The sequence below is a fragment of the Schistosoma haematobium genome, chromosome ZW (assembly GCF_000699445.3).
Source record: "Schistosoma haematobium chromosome ZW, whole genome shotgun sequence".
NCBI lineage: Eukaryota > Metazoa > Platyhelminthes > Trematoda > Strigeidida > Schistosomatidae > Schistosoma > Schistosoma haematobium.
In genome coordinates this window covers 53,334,789-53,352,247 of record NC_067195.1, presented here as the reverse complement: position 1 = coordinate 53,352,247, position 17,459 = coordinate 53,334,789, and the positions used below count along the sequence as shown (strand labels likewise).

The window sequence follows — 17,459 nt, the reverse complement described above, 5'->3', positions numbered from 1 at the left end:
CTAATCAAACGGTAATTTTAAAATATCGATTCATGAACATGATTTTCTTACTTCATTATCTTTTAATTCCAATTCTCTAACTTTCCAGTGAATTTAATAATATAAAATTTTGTAGGTGATAATAAACCTTAAGATAATAATAATAAAATTCTTTGAACTACAAAATTCTAACAGGTCTCATTAATTTTATGTACACTTTATAGTGATTGGATGAAAAATGGCCTTACATTCCAATGATCATTATTAGCTAGTTCACATATTGTTATTATTATTACTACTACTACTGCACCTTATCAATTAGAGTATTTTTATTCTGTATAGGGATGAATGAAATTATGTAACTTAATCAAATGATTAAACAAGCTTTTAGTATGTAGTATAATCTGATCAATTAATTAGACCGATATCATTTTTTGATTACTAAAAATAATTTGATTTAGTCCAAAGAAATATTTATCAAACCAATAAATAATCGGTGTTTGATTTTGCTGAATAAACGTCACGTTATAATTACATAATCTCTAAGTTATATAATTATGTTGCTGAGACAAACAGAAACTATATGTCATGCATATTACAATAAATATTCCTTTGAATTTCTTAATAGGTTCTGGTTGTATGAAATTACTATGATATTGACTAAGGTATTTAATTCTAAGATTTGTAAAGATAGTATATAATGTAGTTATCATATATGATGATACCATCAATAAGTAGCATAAGGAGTTCATGTTTGAAGTTAAGATTCAATGTCATCTTTGTTTTTATATTTATGATTAAGTGAATCACGACAGCTGTTATCGAAACTACAGATTTATTTAACAGTATCACATAACTCAGAAATTCATTTGCAATTTTATGAAAGTCTAGTTTCAGATTACATTCAGATTTGTGTAGTAAGGACAGAAGGCCTATGGCCTATGTTATTCCTTTTCTAGTATGTTTCTGTGAGTGTCCAGTTTTCTCTTGAAAGAGTCAATTGAAGGTGCGGTCACCACTGCTTTGAGCAGCAGGTTCCAAGTATTGATGACTCGGTGTGAAAACCTGTATGCCACGGATATTTTGTTCGTTCTTGGCTTTTCTACTCGCGTGCTATGTCCTATGAAATGTACCGATCTAGTGAGAAAAAAAAGAGAGAATAAGTTAGGTCCAAAATCATTTCTCAGTATTCTGTACATCGAAATTAGATCTACCCTTAATCTGCAATAGGATGGAGTAAAGAGGTTCAGATTTTCAAGCCGCTCTTTGTGACTTTCGTATAGATAACAAAACTGAATGTTACATCAGAACACCAGTAATTGGACATCTCAGAGTGATATTTTAAGGAGAGGAAATTCGATCATCAATAAAATACATATTAGCTCATTTAGTGGTAATATGAAAACTAACAGTGTGCTTTGTTTATTTAAGGATATATTACCAAGTTTTACTCGGATTCATCTAACTAGTAACGCTTTTAAAAAATAACAATCACGTACTATAGGTATATAGTCACATTTACAGAAAGTGTTAGTCGAGTGAGTAATAGTAATCTATGCATTATACGAAATTGAAATTTCTGGATCTGTCCGATGCGTACTGTAGTTCCTGGATTTTGAAGAAAGGGAAAGGTTACGAAGGTAGTATATTATAATTATGAACAAAGAGCGTAGTTGTTTACGAAGTACTCATCATTTCATAGAAAAACCACAGTCGAGGAGAGAGGGAAGTCTACTTAATAGTTCTTTTACTCGTTGAACATACTCATCCCTAAAAAACTGTCCTAACGGTATACAACTCTAATCATGATAGACTAATAACCAAGACAAACTGAAGATACCATAAACCCTTCAGTCCGTAATCTATTTAAAAAAGAGATATTTGAAAGGAAGTCCTGAAATCATGTTTTGTGCTACGTCATACTAGTCTGCAAGGTGTATTTACAGTTCTGAAGAAAATGATGTTACCCGTTGAGATCCAAAGAAATATTTTTATCACTAAGGTCTAGTCAAGAATGGGATTGATTATCTTTCAGTGATGTTATTAGTCGCTATAAATTATTTCTTCCACGAATGTATCAACTCTTAATTTAGATGAGGCGATTATTGACAAATAATGTGTCTTAATATGGGTGATTCAAATGTTAAACAGAATTTGAGCTATCCATTATTGATTTTAACTTCGTGGTAAAGTTAATTAATTATTATTTTAAACTCATAATCCTTGTAGCTGTAGATACTTCGTGATGGGACCATGAAACTGGAATGTCTCACAAGTCATATGATGGGATGTCTTCTACTTAATCACTCAAGTTTGATAACATAAAAAATGAGGTACTATGAGTTATCTTTGTTATTGAAAATCGACAATGTTAGTCTTAAATTAAGTTTTACATATCAAAGCCTACTTGTGGTAACTCATGGATCAAAGAAAAACATTCCAAATTGTTTTTTCCTTCAGACAACCAGCGTAACAACGATGCTGCCTTCCCACAATGAGTGTGGTTGCAAAAGGTCGACCCTAAAATGCACACCTCGCCTTATCCCACGGATATCCGTCTCCGTCGGTAGGGTCTCATCAAGTACAGAACTAACACGAAAATTACCCACAAAAATGTGAGTGACCGGCCTCAAGCAGTTGTCTCTTGGGTACTGCGGTCAAGCTCTCAGGTCACTAAGACCACCTCTAATCCAATTTCCTTTTAAGGTACCTCCAGTGGAACTCTCCCAACGGTGTGGTCAACCGGGAAGTAATAACCGCCCTCATACCTCTAACAGCTCTCATGAAAACTGTATTCATAATCAACCTCCTTCTTCAGTTCCTATTATTCCTCCTACATCGACTTTCAACTCTAAACTTCCTCTTTTGGCTTCCTCCTCAAGTGTTACCATAGCCAACGATTCTATTGCGCAAAACACTGTCCTACGTCTACTGAAGCCTCGCTCCAAACTACACATTGGAGACTTCAACGTACGTACCCTATGTCAAATCGGTCAGCAGGCCTCGTTATCTAAAACCCTAGAATCTTGTACCATTGATGTATTCAAATATTACATAATTTACCCTTTCTTTTTTTAACTTTAATTTCGAAAAAAAGTGTACTTTTTCCTGTTTTCAAATATATAAAAACACATTATTATCGTACGATTTTCGATTTAAATTAATAATAATAATAACGAACTTTTAATTGGTTAAAATTCTTATAAACGTTTTTCAAAAGGACTTATGTGTCACTATTTGATCAGTTATACAAATAACTATTTTCTATAGAATTAAGGTCTAGCCAAAAAAAGAAATGAATGTCAGTTATTTGTTATTGTTTAGTAAAGAATATTATAGTAATGAAATTGTTGAATTTTAATAGTTAGTAGATTTTGTGTCTGAAATGAAAGAATTGCTTAAATTCAAAAATTTATTTATCTCCACATTAGTATGTAGTATTGTAGTGTATGCTACTTCTGTCGACAGATATAAGTAGTATGTAATACTAATCAGAAGAGGAATTCATAGCAGTAGAATGCTATGAAGGTTGACTTGTTAAAAAAACAGAAACGAAAATAGAGAGGAATTGCAACTTGAAAGAATCAAACAGAATGTGAACAATAAATAATGGAATTTTGCAAGTAAAGTATTTAATATATGGTCTACATATTTTACCAAAAGATTCTGTAATTAAGAGGTAAATTGGTTGGCCCCACCTTAGTATATGTTCACTATATTGTTAATAGTGAAATAAGTTAAAGCTGAATTTAAACAACAAGTGATCTGATGATGTCTGTATTTATGAGGTAATTTATATTGATATACATAATCTGATTTATGATTGTGTATCAGTTGTTTCTATATAGATCAATAACTTATTCTACTGTTTTTTTATGTAAAACACCTTGTTTATTGAAAATAAACTTTAAAATCTGTACACTTAAAAATGTGAGACCTTGACAACATCAGAACTGTAATAGTTATTTACTTCTTTTTGAAAATTATTTACAAAATGTTGATTTTCAGTGGTCAAACATTTACGATTGAAGTGCATGTAGTCATAATAGTTTGTAAAGTAATCATTATTGTTATAGTTTTGACTTTATTTCACTTTTTATATTCAAGTTTTCTGAGAATTCATTTGCAGAATGAAAGAACGGATTTATTGATTGTGTCATTTATTTCTCAAAACTGTTCATTGAAAATGTCAGAAATGCTAGAAATCTGGAAAAGGATGTCAAATTGTTTGAAAGTCATAGTTTTATTGGATAAATTTTGTGAATAATAGTTTTATTTTAAGGTATTATGCTTCTTCAATTGGTTTCAGTTAGATTACCAATGAAAAAACAGGGAGTACAGAACAGTTGTTTTGTTTCAGTATGGGACTCCACAGGATTAACAGGAAAGTCAACTTTTGAAGTTTAAGAATAAAAGTAGTTGATTAAATTCAATGAAGAATGTTCAGACTAAAATTCTTGTAAACTATATATTGAGTTATCAGAATAAATAACTGTTTTACAAGTAATTATCTAAATACACATTCCAAAAATTATCCAAAACGTAGTGTAATAGTCTTGAATGAAGAAGACGTTGTAGACAAAAGTGGTGATGAACGCATAGGAATACATTACACTGGAATATAGATAAATCAGGTAACAGTTTGAAAATCAATTATCATTTAGTGTAAGCAACACAGGTATATATATATATATATATGAATTCGGTGATTTAATCCACCTTACTAAATAGTTTAACCTCGCAGAATAAAACAGAAATCATACATTTGATAATTATGTGAATTCAAAGTGTTAGTTTGGTTAGAAAGCAAGCCGCTAATCTATTCAAGTGTATTTGAATGAGAGATATAGTCTGGATTTAAGTTCAGTTAAATTCTAATTATATATCAATGAGTTAGTATGATATTTCCAATATGTGAGCTAGCAGTTCTGAGAACTAACCAGAGCATGTTATGATAATCACGACTGTATCAAAAATGAAGACTGAAAAAAACACAGTGAACTCGGTACATTGTAACGTATTGCAATTAAAATAGAGTGGGTGGGTAATTTTAGAAACAATTAATAATTTGTGAAAAAAAAACAACTACATTTAGAAATAGGTGGGGTATACAAAGCCGAATATTCGTATTGGATGTTTTGTGATGAAAGAAAAGATGAACGAACTATGCACATCTTAACTAACATGCTTAACTATTCAACAACAAATTTGTCACATGAGTTACATTTTCATGATTGTTTGTGTTGCTCATATAAAATGAGCTTGTTTAAAATGGTTTTATGTGAAGATGAAACAATATTTTACCTAGGTACAATTACTCATTGTGATTAATTTATAGTAAGTTAATTACGTAAAAATTGTGATTTCTTATTTGTGATCAGGTAATTGATGTGTATAAACCTTTGTTTTGAGTAAGGATTATAATCAGGACTCGAAAGTAATGGAAGGAATATTAGCCTACTGTATTCTACTAATAGGGGGTAGGAGGACCTCTTTGAACTGATAACATTTGGGTTTTGAGGTTTTTGTGTTTGGCCAACCGTGTTGTTGGTCAAGTGGCTATTAGTAAGATAGACCTTAATGAACTAGTCGTAGGAGATTTCCATAGTCATGTAACCAGATCAAACAGGCAAAATCTAATAAACTTTGAAGACATAACAATATGTAATGTTGTAATCTTATGAACTAATTAGTCTGTTTACCAGATTAAAAATATTACGGAATAATAAAATAGTCATTTTAATATTCTAAAAAGAAGGAATCGAGACACATAAAATCGAGTACAAACAAATTGTTTGTCACGAGAATTTCTCGAAATGTTAAAATAGGGAATTATAAGAAAGCTATAGAAGTTACAATCTATTTCTATGATATTATTTAATAGAATTATGAAATCACTAACTAGTCACATTACTGTTTTTGTGGTAAGGGAACTTTGAACTGAGATTAAAATGATCGTCATTATTGACTTTCTTCTATGAACATTTATTTACCAAGTCTTTCGAAATTGTACTGAAAAAAAATTGAGAATTGCCCGCATGAGTGAACTATGTACCGTTTCACTTAGACTGCTAGCCATATTGCAAATTGATCGTTAGAATTCCATCATCACAAAAGGATTAGACGAATATAATATTGACCACTACTCTGTTATCAATCAATGTAACGCTGTCAGGTATCAGAGGATTTAAGACGAATTGTTGAGTCATTCACTGAGAAAATTAATATTATGAGTAAAACGTTTTAAAAACATTAGGAAACATTTTAAGAATTTGAATTTAAGTTACGTATTTGACTGCTTGCATATACTCATGTGTAATTTTCCAGTTCTCATTCGAAACAACTACCAGTTAGTGACCGGAGCTAAGCTCTAGAACTTTGTGCTAATCGAAATCCATACATAAAAAATTTCAAAACCACAATCATTATCATGTTTCGTGACTAAGGATTCAAGTAAAGTTGAATGGTTGATAGCAATAACATAAGTTTATCATACATTTATACTTATGAGAATATTCTGTTTAAATTGATTATGATTTTCAAGTGGTTGTAAGAAATTGTTTGGAAAGCTTTGGTTGGTATTCATCATTAAGATGTCATCAAAAATGTAATTCCACACACACAAAAAAACGAGACCAATCAAAACGTCAGTTTTTTTTCAATGATCGAGTAGACGATTCAACAAATAAATTTAAGTGGAACTTCTAATTAAGGTGTAGTAAACTAACAGTAAGAAAGTACAAAATATACAAAGTGTTTTGCTAATGTTTGTATATTAGAAATAAAACGAATAATTATTAGACAATTATTGAAAATAAGTACATTATTAATTATTTATCAAAATTAGTACCTAGAGTAATAAATTGAAAGATTAGTACAAAGTTGTTATCCAGCACTTTCGAACATCTTCCATTTATTTAGTGAATAAATACTGTATATTGGTATGTGATTTTCATTAGGGATTTCATTTCAAGAGTATGGAATTATCCGTAACTGTCTGGTATGGAAATGTTAGTGTGGTGTTTCCAAACATACCGGATGAAAAATGTAAATATGATGAAAGTTATGATTAGAAACGTTATTTCTAATAAAAGTTACATTCTAAAGTGCAGAAATCATTCAATAAATGAATGAATAAATGGCTAATAGTACTGAATAGAACTCAGTTACTGATAATTAAAACCGCTGTGGGTAACCCTATCCCCTATTTTTCTTACCGTTTGAACTGACAGGACATAGTCTTAATTAAGATAACACTTATTATGATAGTAGACTCGTCATTATTGATAGTGGGATCGTACAAGAGATTCAGAACTGAGAATGAAGATAATGATATGAAGCTGTTTAGTGTATGGCAAACATTCTGGTTAATTTCCTTTAAGTCTTTGTTCGCTGATAACCATCAGATGACTATATTAAACGAACAGCTGATTGTCATCCAAGCATATATTACACTTTCTTAAAGGGGTATTTCTCGATAATCAATTTGCAGAATGTTCAAGAGTTGTGCTTGAATTTATTACTTACTTACGCCTGTTACTCCTCGTGAAGGAGCATAGGCCACTCACCAGCACTCCACCCAACCCTGTCCTGAGCAATCCTTTCCAGATCTTTTCACTTGTTATTCATGCTTTTCATATCTGCTTCTGTTTCCCGACCTAATGTGTTCTTTGGCCTTCCTCTCTTCCGCTTCCCTTCAGGATTCCAAGTTAGAGCTTGCCCTGTGATGCAGTTTGATGATTTCCGTAATGTATTTCCTATCCTCTTCCATCGTCTTCTCCTGATTTCCTCTTCAGCTGGAAGCTGGTTTGTTCTCTCCCACAGTAGGCTATTGCTGATGGTATCGGGCCAATGGATGTTGAGTATCTTGCGTAGACAACTATTTATAAATGTTTGTACCTTCTTGATGATGGTTGTGGTAGTTCTCCAAGTTTCAGCTCCGTACAGTAGAACTATCTTAACGCTTGTATTGAAGGTTCTCACTTTGATATTAGTTGAAAGTTGTTTTGAGTTCCATATGTTCTTTAATTGCAGGAACGAGGCCATTGCTTTGTCAGTCCTCACCTTTACGTCTGCATCTGGACCACCTTGTACATCGATGATGCTTCCCAGGTATGTGAAGGATTCTACATCTTCCAGAGTTTCGCCATCAAGTCTGATTGGGTTGGTGTTCTCCGTGTTGTATTTAAGGACCTTGATTTTCCCCTTGTGTATGTTGAGGTCTACTGATGAAGAGACTGCTGCTACACTGGCTGTCTTTATCTGCATTTGTTCGTGTGTATGGGATAGGAGGGCTAGGTCATCTGCGAAGTCTAAATCATCTAGTTGGTTCTGAGCTGTCCATTGTATTCCGTGTTTTCCCTCCGATGTCGAGGTCTTCATAATCCTGTCGACCACGAGAAGAAAGAGAAAGGGGGGAGAGTAGACAGCCTTGTCTGACTCCGGTCCTTACTTGGAATGCATCTGTCAGCTGTCCTTCATGCATGAGTTTGCACTGTAGTCCGTCGTATGAGTTCCGGATAGTGTTGGCAATCTTGTCAGGAACTCCATAATGTACTCCTATCTACACTGTCAAACGCCTCTTCATAATCAATGGAGTTGATGTATAGTGACGAGCTCCACTCAACTGATTGTTCGACGATGATCCGTAGTGTCGCAATTTGGTCTGTGCACGACCGATCCTTATGGAATTCAGACTATTGGTCTCGAAGTTGGGCGTCTATTGCGTCATTTTTTCTGGTTAGCGTTTTTTTAGCGAGTTAGTTTTCTACGAGATGGAGTCGCTAACCCCATACCCAACTCTCCTCCTTTACCCGGGCTTGGGACTAGCAGTAACTCTAGAAGAGCTACAGGGGGAGTTGCTTGAATTTATACTGAATTTAAACTGAGTGTAAATTAATATCTAAGCATTTTAATAACTGTTGAGATGGGGGATGCACGCCATAGCAATACCATATATATATATATTTCTAAGTTTACTTACCAATGTTAAGGAGGAGGAAAGCAAGTTGGTAACATCAATATATCGGACTTCATTGTGAACTGTTGTGAAACAGAACTAATAAATCAAAACCAGAAAGAATTCATTCAAAGATCTTTATCAGTTGCTTTCAACTACCCAACATAAAAAAACAGCGTTCATGACGATTATATAGGCACATGTCAAAAAGTATTCGATTATTAGGCACTTAGGCGTGGCTTTATAATATACTTACATGGCGTATGAACCAATTGTTGGTCACCGGCTACCATGCGACTGCATCTCCTGGCATTGCTCCACTGCCTTGTAGATCAGACCTTTAGGTCGAAGGCTCCGAGTGCGACCCCATAAGGAAATAGATAAACAATAAATAAAAAGGCTTTCTCTAGTATTAACTGGGAATTGAAAGTATTAGCGATAACAAAGGATTGACCGTCTAGCACGAAATATTTAAGTGGTAACTATTCTGGAAAAGATAACAATATCAAGATTTTAAGAGGATGCATAAACGGAAAGTCAGGGTTACATATGTACAGCAGAAGCGGTATTTTGAGGAGAAACCGTATTTACTTAAACAAACATAGAAAATTAATTGATATTATGTTTTGAACTTTTTAAAATTAATACAATTCACTTACTATAGACGGTATATGTAGTTGGGTTTGAGTCAGGCTATTGGAGTGATGGCAAGTGATACTACCCGGTTGGCCAAATTGAAGTACTTGGAGTGGAATTCAAACCTGCGACCCTTTGGTTGAAAGATGACTGTCTTAATCAGTCATGTACATGGTTTAAACTATCATAAGTACTCATAGCTAGTAATTTGTTGTTATAAGAGAAAATGCGTATATGTACGTATGTATTTGAAGACGGTGTTAAAATCGTTTAGGCCCAGTGAGGTATATGAAGTCCCTCTCATCTTAACAAATTATTAAAAAAAGCACGTGAATGAATGCAAACTTGCCGGCTACTGATGTCAAGACAGGATGAATAAGTGGTTTTCTAGGATGATGTACATGAAGTAGACGGATCTCTTATTAATCTTATTTTGTAAGAATTTAAAGACTTTCCGTTATTAACTGTCCTCCTTTTATATTCTTCGATTTCGACCATATATTAAATTGCTCTCGTCAGTTAGATTTTTAAAAGTATAACACCTTTGTTAAACACCCAATTATTTTAAGTTTCTTACTATTTAATCTAATAGCATACTGATTAATTTTTAAAATGGCTACTGTTGTCTATCACAAACAATACAAGCATATAATATGTATAAAATTCGTTTTCATAAACAATGTAACAAGCTGATAATTACCATACAACGATACTAGTCAACCTCTCTTTGATTACAAGTTACATACCAGACATGTGACAATTAATAATAGATTAAATGGAAACAAATAATCATAAGGAATATTATGATTATGGTAACTTTTTATTTCATTACATTATATCCATACATAATTGAGTAAGTGGTCATAAAGGAACTAATAATTCCATATATACCAGTAATAAATTAACAGAAACTTGAAGTTATAAAGGTAGTAAAATCACTGATGGAAAGAATAACACTCAAACTGAAGAACTATTACGTCAGGTTCTGTGTTACTCATACAATCTTTTTCCAATACTTCATAAACATTATTCTACAAAAACTAAGGGCAGACTATAGACTAGTCACAGAGGATGTTTACTTCAAAAATTTTTATTAACACTGATACAAAATACGATTAACACATGCATTTCGGTCCTTGCAGTTAAAGTCTTTTATACCATTAGGCGAAATACTATCAATCAATAAGTAGAGTACTTACAGAATAGAATACATAAATGACTTCGTTAAGCATAGAATACCTTAACAAGTTTCTAAATATGCATAGTTCTATAGACTGTAATTCGTTAAGCGATTCAAAAACACCAACGTAATTGCAAACGAGACTCAACGAGATTACTCCTTACGTTTATGTCCCAAAACTCCTGCCTCAGCAACTAACTACGTAACTTCATTTACATGGAGTTTGGATTAAACGAGTGACTTAAAAATCACTATTAAGTGTTTTACCCACTGACTAGCATTTGAGTATTTTCTTAGTGGTGAATTTCCACTTCCAACATGGTGTCATAAAATATCAAATCGGGACATTGGGATTTCCTTAAGTATTTTACAATTCTTAATTTAATTAGGGATTTTGCACATTGTACTTATACCATTGTATTGTCAAGTCTATATTACCAGAGAAATGTGGCATAGTGAACATGGTAAAGGTTTATTGCGAACGACTTTTATCCTAGTACATTTTTCCGAGAGATTTTTCATATCTTAATGTAATGAAAAAATGGTTGAACTAATGAGTCAGTGTAAGGTAGACCACCACTGAATCCAACTACTAAAATTACAACCTTCACAAACCCCATTCTGATTATAATAAAAAATACAACAAACACATTTGTCTGCTTTGCTACAGTTGTACTTATGATACAATAAATACAGTTAAGTGAAAAACATCATTTGTTTCTAAGTATTTTTAGATGTTTTGAAGAGAACTGAGTACAAAACAAACTAGAATCTACTGAAAATGTAAGCAAGGTATATGAATCAATGTTTAAAAATCTCAGAAATGATAGAGATTTCTAAATGTGTGAGGAAGTGTTATAATTAACCAATTTATAAAGACTAATATGCTGTCATTGGAAACCACATAGTATCGTAAATTAAGAATATAGAAATAAAACATAAAACGAAAGCAAAATAACTTCCACATACGAAAATAATTTTCATTTCTTTAAGACTTATCTTTTTGAGTATTGTTTTTGAAGTACAACAATATTAAGTTCTGAAATAGTATACATCAAGATAACTATGGTAAATTTAGCATATCGTGTTTCTCGAAAATAGCTTGAATACAGTCATATACCTTGCGCATTACAGGTAAAGCATGTGAAGTGAGAAACTCTGCACATTGTTCATTTGTAAGCAAACCACTCCCAGGGGGTTGAGATTGGACGATATGATGAACCAAATGTTCCTGCGTAGGAAGAGCATAAACAGCAACTCCAACAGCTTTCCTAATAGGCCATGGATGATATTGAGAGAGGGTTTTGTCGTACACTGACCGAGCAATAACCTTCAATTGTTCATCCGGTGGCGCTATAAAATTTAACAAATACACTTTGAATTGTACTAAAAGGTGAAAATCGACTTAATGTTAATTACTGCTTTTAGGAGAAATTATGTACATGTTTCTGACTTTTGAGTATGCAACATATTTTATTGATTAAAAGCTACCAAAAGTGTTTTATGTAACTATAGTTTACTGAATTACCATTAATGCTACCCTTTAGCATGTTACATTAAGAGCATCTGTGTTTGCTCTAAGTTGGAGCGCATTAATATGTTTCGTACTTAACACAATCAAAACTAACGAGTTAATACTTTGTTGAACAAAACATGATAATAAATCATGGAAGAATTGTAAAAGTGGAATCTGAGGCAATGATCAGATAAAAAGATCTTGAAAGAAACCAAAAGAGTGAATAATTATAGATGGATTTTGATGAAATTTTAAATATTAGAGGTAATAATAATCCTGCAGGTTTGAACAGGTGTTGAACACTACATAGGTTATAGTTGTGTCAGACAACCTGTTGTTAATAATACTTATGGAATCTATACGTAGTGTCAATAAAGTGCTTAAATACAAAAACAAAGTAATACGAATAGTTCGGCCAGAAACACGGTTAACCTCCGCTAAAATATGCTTTATGGTCTTAACGCTGACTACCATAGAGCAGTGCTAAGCCAGATTATAAGGTGGAAAAATGATATATATCAAATAGAACCTATAACACCCTGGTTGCAGACTCAAGGCACTTTTAGAGTCGGAGTAAATTAAACAATCGTAGTTACCGACTAAATGTACTTTACTTTGTGAAGTAACATATTTTTGGACCGAGTTGTGTTTGTTTTCCGCACTTAAAGACATAACTCTAAGTAATACAATGACCATAAGCTTGCAAATATCTTTGTATGAATAGTAGGTCATTAAACCTGGTTATCTCAGCAGCTTTGTAAATTCGATTACGGTGGATAGGTCACTCTGCATATACCAGTGTATCGTCAGCTCAAATATGCACAAATAAGAATTGGACTTGAGGAAACTAAGGATAGTCGGGGCAAAAGGAACATAGATCTTAGGGGTTGGTGACTCCTTGCTGAAGTCGTATGTGAGGTCTGGACTTAGTCGATGTGATACATGATGATGGGAACTGAACTAACGCAAGTTTGTGGCAGGTCCCACATTATTTACAGCTAGCCAAGGTGAACTGACGAGGAACTCCCTCATCCCGATAATATGAACCAATAAATTTAAAACTCCGTAACTTGCCTCTGCAAACTTCTTGCATTAAATCGATCACAAAGAGAAGAGCCCGGTGGAGTCGGAGAAGTGTCCGGGAACCGACGCATTTCCGCTTTTTAACTGGAAGGTGTTCATTCTGCTTTTCCTCATAAACAGCCATCTGCTCGACAGATTTATAATTAATTTTATCTGCCGCATACAGGTCGCGGAGTTCCGAAATTTTGTGATTGACATCACTGGTCACGAAATAAAAAAGATTTCCAAAGTATACGAGAAGTCTGCAAACATGTAACAAAATCTAGCTTACTTAGAAACCTCCGTATATGCTTCACAATACTCAGGGAGCAGAACGTTATCACCGTTTGCGCATGCTTTGAATTTATTGTACACGTTAGGTAAATTTAGCGAAGCATCACCCGAATGACCCATTATTTAATTAAAGGTGATGCATACACTACTGCCTTTGTCTACCGGTGTCAAAACTGCCTTTTGTTCAGACTGAAAACCTAACAGATTCTGAGAAAATATTTTCTTGAAGATTTCTGAAGGTGCCTATTTTATAAACTTTATAGTGAGGTAGGTAGATGTTACGGTAATGTTAAAGCACAACAGTTATAAACTTATAATTGCGCAGAATATATTGTGGAATTTAAAAACTATACGTTCTTTAGCGTCACGACCTTTAGAGGTCAAGTATCCTCTAGTTGTCGTAAATTGATAATTACAGTCATAAGTAACGCACATCATCATACTATGTACATTTTCCAATAATAAGTATTCCCAATATATTGTAGGGTGAAACAACTGATCTCGTTTTTTCAGCATCCCACAGGTGAAACGAAATTCCAGGCATTTTCAAATTTAAACTTCCATGATTCTTGCCATCTTAGAGGGATTTCGAGGGATGGAAAAGTGGAAATGGAAAAGCAAATGGTTCAAATGGTTGTGGACGGAATAGGAGAAGCTTTCGCTTAACAGGCTTCCGTGTCTAGTAGCAGGGGATCACCAAATCCTCCAGGCAGGAACCTAGGTGTGTTAACAATAAAAGAGGAAAAGAAATTGGTAAATCATAGTGTGATGCTGTCCTTGGTCCTTAAGAATAGGTCAAGTTGCCTCTTGAAGGACTCCTGAGAAGTCGCTTGAACTAGCTCGGCTGGCAGCGAATTCCAGATTTTGACAACTCTTAAGGAGTAGAAGTTGTGTCTACATTCCGTCTTGCTATGTTGTGTTTCCAGTTTCTGGGTGTTACCCCTTAGGTTATTATTCGAACTAAGCTTAAGTAGGTGTTTAAGAGGATGTCCAGAAGTGTTAAGAATACTATAAGCCATTAATAAATCACTTCTAAGACGCCTATACTCTAATGGGTAAAGGTCTAGTGAATGGAAGCGTTCTTCGTAAGGTTTAGATTTGAGTCCTCGAACTGATTTCGTGGCTCGCCGTTGGATACGCTCCAAAGTGACCTTGTCCTTTTGGAGTGAGGGGGGAGTACTATGTTTCCGTACTCTAAATGGGGACGGATGAAACTATTGAAGATTGTATGGAAAGTTCGTCCGTCAAACTGTCCGAAAATGCGCTTCAACGTTACCAGTGCAAGGTTTGCTCGGAAGGCATTTTTGTCACAGTTAGCGTAAGACTTTAAATCATGGGGCACAAGGACTCCTAAATCTTTTTCGACTTGGGATACTACTAGAGAGGAGTTTCCTAAGTTGTAACTGTAGTTTGCAACATGTCGCAGATGGTTGTGGACGGAATAGAAGGAGCTTTCGCTTAACAGGCTTACGTGTCTAGTAGCAGTGGATCATCAATACCTCTAGGCAGGAACCTAGGTATAGTAATCATAAGAGATTAGAAAAGAAAGATATTGGTAACTCATAATAAGGTGTTATCCTCAGTCCTTAAGAATAGGTCAGGTTTCCTCTTTAAGGACTCCTGGGAAGTCCCTTGGACTAGTTCAGTCGTCAGCAAATTTTAGCATTCGGCAACTCTTAAGTAGTAGTTGTGTCTACAGTTCATTCTGCTATGTTATATCCCTGATTTCTGGGTGTTACCCCTTAGATTTGTTTTTGGACTAAGCTTAAGCAGGTGATGAAAGAAGCTTATATTGTGCTCTTTTCTCGTTCATTTTGTCCTTCAAAATGCATTCTGTGAGTAGGAACATATTCTTTATGCCTTCCCGCATAATTATCAGTTAATGGGATTTTAAGTGCATCAGCTAGTATGACCTGAAATCCCCAGAATGATAACTGTAAAAACTCACTGTGCGAAAGGTGTGATTAAATGTGAATGCGAACAATTCTACGAAAGTTTAATATCCAGTCCAAAGTGATGCACATACGGTTAGCGCATTTTTCGTGAGTGACAAATGTAGTGGTTTAGGTTTGTTAATCAATTACCCTGATGACCGTTGTTATATAAATCCCAATGGTTTTTAAAATCAGATGGCAATGAGAAGCGGCGACTACAGTTCATTTGCGGATAACACGGATAACAAAGCTATAAGCACACCGAGGGAATTTGAAGCGAATATGTGTGTACGAGAAAATGCAGAGACAAATTTATGGTAAAATCGAATGAAACGCAGCTAGGCGAGGTAAAGGCTAATAATAGGATCGGAGTTTATATGTACATGGGATTTAGAATGACTCATCGAGCGACATTTGATCGATTGACGTTTTAACTAGAGAGATATGTGCGTAAGCTGTTATATGTAATCAAGAGCACACGTCTATACAGTCATGTTGTGATCATAACCGTACAAAGAAACAGAAAAATCGTTACTGTTCAAATAATATTGCCTGTTAAACAAGTCATTAAAAGGTTTTCACAAAAGTTAACCACAATGGAAATTAATCGTAGGATCGTTGTTATACATTCTTGACAGCTCGTGTCTACCTTAAGTCATAGATTACTTCTCGAAACATACGCCTGTTACCCCTCGTGGAGGAGCATAGGCTTGCAGACAGTTGTTTTGAGTTCCATATGTTCTTCAACTGTAAGAATGTTGTCTTTCATTTGTCAATCCTTGCCTTTATTTCTTCGTCCAATCCTTCATGTTTATCGATGATGCTTCTACCCAGGCAAACGGAGGTTTCCACCTCTTCCAGAGGTTCCCCATGAAGTGTAGTGTGGTTGGTGTTCTCCGTGTCGTTTCTGATGATCTTGGTTTTTCCCTTATGTATGTTGAGGCCTACTGATACAACGTCTTCTGCTACACTGGTTGTTTTGACCGTCATTTGCTGGTGTGCATGAAATAGAAGACCTATGTCATCTGCAGAGTCCAAATCATCTAGTTGCATCCAATCTGTCCATTGTAGTCCGTAATTCAGTCAACCACTAGAAGAGATAAATAGTGAGAGTGAGCACTTCTGTCTGACTCCGGTACTCATTTGGAATGCATCTATAAACTGCCCCCAATGCACGACTTTGCAGTTCAGTCCGTCGTGTGAATCGGGGATGATGTTGGCGATCTTCTCAGCGCTCACAAAACTGTTGAAGAAAGTTCCATAAGGTTCTGTCCGCTCTGTCAAACGCTTTCTGACAGTCATGGAAGCTGATGCATAGTTTACTGGCCCTACGTTTGACTTGAGTTAACTCGTATGTTTACCGTTATCGACATTTATGTGTTGCCAACTCTTGCGTCTAATTTCCGACTTAATCCACTTTAGTGAGCAATGGATCAACATAACTGAAACACGGGAATGCGTTTTGGATATGTATTACTATTATCATTATTCACAACCATCTTTTGGGTACATAAGTGTTACGAAGAAACCACTTGGATTTTTAAAAAAATGCAATAATGCACAAGTTTCAATAATATCAGCATTATATTTGCGACATTTGAATAAGAGGAAAAAAGATAATAATGATAATAGAATAATATTAATAAATCAGGTTCTGTGTAATTGAGTAGAATATTGAGTTGAGTCTAAAGAAGGAAAAGAAGAAAATAAGGGAATAGGAATAAAGGTGACACGAAGTACGCAAATAGTTTAATAAGGGTGTTTATGAACCCAAAACAAGAATAAACGACTATGTATGTATAGCCAAGTTAGTAACGAAAATAAAACGGAAACTAAATGAGAAAAACAACTTTTTATTGCAGTAAGATATGACGTTGGAATAAGTGTTTGCGCAGGCGT

General features: G+C 34.3%; 1 protein-coding gene across 2 annotated transcripts; it reads right to left on the bottom strand.

Moving 5' to 3' along the window:
* Positions 1 to 794: 794 nt before the first annotated feature.
* GLTPD1_2 (glycolipid transfer protein domain containing) lies at positions 795 to 14,369 on the bottom strand (the record flags this gene model as incomplete). Of its 2 annotated transcripts, XM_012942402.2 has the most annotated exons (5): positions 5,273 to 5,664; positions 8,963 to 9,037; positions 11,875 to 12,107; positions 13,333 to 13,595; positions 13,625 to 13,746. In XM_012942402.2, the coding sequence occupies 5 exons, from the start codon at positions 13,744 to 13,746 to the stop codon at positions 5,557 to 5,559; spliced, it is 801 nt and encodes a 266-aa protein (XP_012797856.2). In that variant the 3' UTR covers positions 5,273 to 5,556. The 2 variants fall into 2 exon arrangements, with proteins under 2 accessions (XP_051071836.1, XP_012797856.2); XM_051211739.1 differs by lacking the exon at positions 5,273 to 5,664 and adding an exon at positions 795 to 1,116 and having other exon boundaries at positions 6,830 to 14,369.
* Between the last annotated feature and the right edge of the window lie 3,090 nt (positions 14,370 to 17,459).